The following is a 4,209-nucleotide window of genomic DNA, read 5'->3' as shown; positions in this document are numbered from 1 at the left end:
ATCGCGAGTGTTAATTTCACGGTCGACTGAATTATGAATTAATATAGAAAAGCTGCGGTGTGTGTTCTACGTAATAGGCACGTGTGATCGTATAGTGTGACCAGGTTACGCTGTGTCCAACAGTTACAGGTGCATTGCACTAAACCAAGCACGTATATTGTAACATAACCAAGAGAATATATTTCAGGTAAAAGCTATTCTACAACCGGTAAATTATATCGGTATTATTACGTATGAAATTATGTATTATTCGCGTGTGTTATTTTCGCGGGTTCGGTGATAGGGTTCGCGAATTCGCGAAAATTAAATCACCGCGAAATACTACAGCTATACAGTATCTCTCTCTCTCTCTGCCTCCCTCGTATTTCTCTCTCTCTCTCTCTCTCGCTTCGTCGGCTATCTCTCTCTCATCTTCTATCATCTGCTCTGCTCTTGCTCTCATCTCCTCGCCGAAGAGGGGTAATGGTTGAGAAATAGACAGGAACGGGAAGGGGATAGAGGAAGAAGGAAGACGGAGAGAGTTAGGAGTGGGAAAGTGGAAAGAGGCAGTAATGCAGATACGGACGAATGTTTTAGAAGGAAGGTAAGAGAAGGGTGAGCTCGTAAGGATAAGCTCTCATCTCCTCTCATTACTCCTCTCTTCTCGGTTCTCCTCCTCTATCTCTCTCTTTTTCATCTCTATCTCGTGCTCTCTTCTACTTCGCTCTCTTCTCACCTGCTCTCTCTCCTCCCACTCATTCTCTTCTCCCATCTCTCTCTCCCTCCCCCTCATTCTCTTCTGCTTCCTCTCTCCTCCTCTCTCTCTCTCTCTCTCTCTCTCTCTATCTTCTCTCCTCTCTCCCCTCTCGTCTCTCTCTCTCTCTTCTCTCGTCTCTCTTATCGCTCTGTCTCTCTCTACTCGTCTGCTCTGCTCTCTCGTGTCTCTCCATCGTCTCTCTTCGTCTCTCTCTCTCACTTCTCTGCTCTCTCGTCTCTCCCACTGCATTCTCTCTCTCTCGACTCCCACTTGCTTTTCTCTCCTCTCTGTTTGCTGTCTTCTCTCCTCTTCGTCTCGCTCCTCTCCGTCCCCGATCCTCCTCCCTCATCTCTTTCCTCTTGTCTGTCCTCCTCTCCTCTCCTCTCTCTCTCTCTCTCCCCTCTCTGCCTCTCCCTGTTCTCTTCTCGTCTTTCTCTCTCGTTCTCTCTCATCCGTCTCTCCTCCCTCTCTCTTCCCTCCAGGGTCTCCCCTCATCTCTCTCTCTTCTCTCCTCTCTCTCTCCTCTTCCTCGGCTCGCGAAATTGTCCGACAAGTCTTAATTTGCGAAAATATCTGTACGCGAAAAATATGGCGTATTACTGATAAACTGTACAAGGCACACACAGAGAGAAGGTGTGTTCCCTTATTTACTCGTTCATTTATTCACGAAAAGGTTTTAAATCATTACGCTTCTCTCAAGTCATACATAATCATCATTACAAATCTGGACCATTGTTTACAATGTTTTGATGCCAAGATCACTGTTATTAAAGAATTTCATTTTTTTATTCATTGGAAGTTTCGAACTCCATTGATTTAGTAGAGTTACAATGAACTGCAACAAGTGAACGTTGCGATAACAAGTGAACGTCTGTGCGCGACGACAACAGATAATGACAGCGACGCTTGGCCTGGCACTTACAGCACAGTTTCTAACAGCGATCACGTATTGAAATACTGTAAAGATACTTATTTTCGTGGGTTCCAATTTTCGTGGTTTCAATAAAAAATACATGCTCCTGGATTCTTAAATTCGTGGATCAAGCCTTCCAAGAATTTTTTTTCAAAAACAACATTATATTAAGATTCAGGCGCGTAGCCAGGGGGGGGCGTGGGGGCTGTCGCCCCCCCCNGCGATTTCTGATAGATCACCGACTATTAAAGTACACTAATAATATTTATATACACAATTGCACAGCAGATTTAATTATTCCGTATTATATATACAGCAATTCTTACTCTAACTCGAGAACAGTTTATAAAACAATTCATATCAAATATTGTAGGTTGCAAAAAATAAGGCCTATTAAGTACTTTTCTAAGATTCCACCAAAAATAAGTACTAATAAGGGCCCGTATTTTATTTTTGGCAAAATAAGTACTTATAAGACTTTGGAAGACCCGCTACGAACCCTGACTTACCGTTTCCCATCGCCTTCTCACGATACTTCTCTCTGCTATCCTTCGCCGGCCGCGGCCGCTGCCGGTGCGCCCCCCTGTGGCCGCTTTGCTGCGAATGCCGTGGCTGCAAGTGCACAAAACAAGTGAACTGTCATCGTGGAGCAGTTTGTAATAACTGCTGATGATTATGGATTTAACTACTTCGGATAATAATATACACGACAAAATACATTTCTTAACCTTGCTGGTCAGCCATGTTTATTCCAAGAGCCCATCCCACAATGCAACTGTTGAACATAACGATGAGAGCAGTCATCGTGTGATAGCAGAATACTACAGTGTTCGACTCGCGCGATGGCCGGTTTTTCATGTAGGAATAATACGCGAATCCTACACAGCCATATACGGCAATGTGTCAACGAATGAAAACACGAATGCAGACTAATTGAGTCTACATTAAATGTGAGATTGTTAAATTTGAGTTATAATATTATCCTGCATCTATATGTCCCTGCATTGCTTCCACATGAGATCGCCATCTGCTAGTGCATCGAGAGGCAGCACCGCATCACAGGGTTTTTACGCAAGAAATCCACGCGTGAAGTTTGGTTACCGCAATGAAACGAAGAAAAAATTGGAAACAAAAACGGAAAAAAAAATTAAACAAAAGTTTGCGGCAGGCACATGTAGATGGCGCCGCCTCACCTTCTTGCTGCGGTCTTGCTTGGCCTTGTCTGTGTCCTTCAACATCTCGAGGCGCCACAGCTCGAAGAAATATGTCGGGTCCGTGTAGAACTTCAGACCGTCCTTCCCATCATCCCTGTCGCCACGACAACAACAACGACGCCGTCAAGAAATTGTTTGCGGAGGGGAGGGAGAGAACTAGACAATGCGATCGAGTCACGGTGCGCTCGCAAAAACACAAGAACATTCATCTCGACAGTACATAATCGTCTTGTAACTACTATCAGCAGGTGGAAAGCAGGGGTAGAAATTCACTTTTGAACACGGGAGTACAACGGACTTCCTACCCTCAAAAAGAGGGAGTCCGCGGCAAAATGAGCGAGTCCGCAGTCTGAGGTTCACAATTAAAGATATTAACAATAACGCATGTGCTTATCTTTAAGATTCATGTGGTTGCACGTCTGCCAAATTTTCTTTGGACATTAGCTGAAAAAATACGGTAACTCCGCGAGGCCGTGCTCTGGAACGAACTAGTTAGTATGACAGAATTTTCAGGGAGTCACACGGACTCCTGCATATATGTCAAATCAGGGAGTCCGGCAGTAAATCGGGGAGTATTTGACACCGTTAATTTCGCACCCTGGGAAAAACTCAGACAGCGCAAGCAATATATTTGCGAGCGCTCACGAATACATGAGACATGCACAACCACACGCACTTAAGCCCGGCGCACACGTGGCGATTTTTATCGACAGTACCGTCGATTTTTATCGCTGGTACTGTCGATAAAAATCGCCACGTGTGCGCCACCCGGCGACAATTCAACCGTCTATCAGCACCATACCACTGTATGAACTGTACGTGACCTGTTCAAACCACACCACGGGCGCTGCCAATATTTGATCACGTGCTTCAAATCATGCATTTGATTGGTTAATCCAAAAACTGTTGCCGAGATCCATCGCCAGTGCGGCGCACACGTAGCGATTGTTCAGCGACTGGGCAACAAATATCAAACCAGCGACGAGTTTCTGGCGTCAAAATCGGTGACGCCGGGCAGCGCACACGTGGCGATTTTTATGGACAGTACCAGCGATAAAAATCGACGGTACTGTCGATAAAAATCGCCACGTGTGCGCCACCCGGCGACAATTCAACCGTCTATCAGCGACATACCACTGTATGAACTGTACGTGACCTGTTCAAACCACACCACGGGCGCTGCCAATATTTGATCACGTGCTTCAAATCATGCATTTGATTGGTCAATCCAAAAACTGTGGCCGGGATCCATCGCCAGTGCGGCGCACACGTAGCGATTGTTCAGCGACTCGGCAACAAATATCATTCCAGCGACGAGTTTCTGGCGTCAAAATCGGTGACGCCGG

At 45.6% G+C, this 4,209-nt stretch overlaps 1 protein-coding gene across 1 annotated transcript in view; it reads right to left on the bottom strand.

The window, feature by feature from the left end:
• Positions 1 to 2,158: 2,158 nt before the first annotated feature.
• Positions 2,159 to 4,209, bottom strand: part of LOC106819022 (wiskott-Aldrich syndrome protein family member 3-like) — a gene marked incomplete at its 3' end in the record, with an annotated part of 7,584 nt that continues 5,533 nt past the window's right edge. Inside the window, exons 4-5 of the mRNA XM_014823682.1 lie at positions 2,843 to 2,957; positions 2,159 to 2,261 (exon numbers count right to left, since the gene is read on the bottom strand). Coding sequence (XP_014679168.1) covers positions 2,159 to 2,261; positions 2,843 to 2,957 — 218 coding nt within the window. The remainder of the gene's footprint in view (positions 2,262 to 2,842; positions 2,958 to 4,209) is intronic.

The sequence above is a fragment of the Priapulus caudatus genome, unplaced genomic scaffold (genome assembly GCF_000485595.1).
Source record: "Priapulus caudatus unplaced genomic scaffold, Priapulus_caudatus-5.0.1 Scaffold2752, whole genome shotgun sequence".
Lineage (NCBI taxonomy): Eukaryota > Metazoa > Priapulida > Priapulimorpha > Priapulimorphida > Priapulidae > Priapulus > Priapulus caudatus.
Note: the sequence above shows the minus strand (reverse complement) of the source record. Positions and strands in the feature narration are given on the sequence as shown.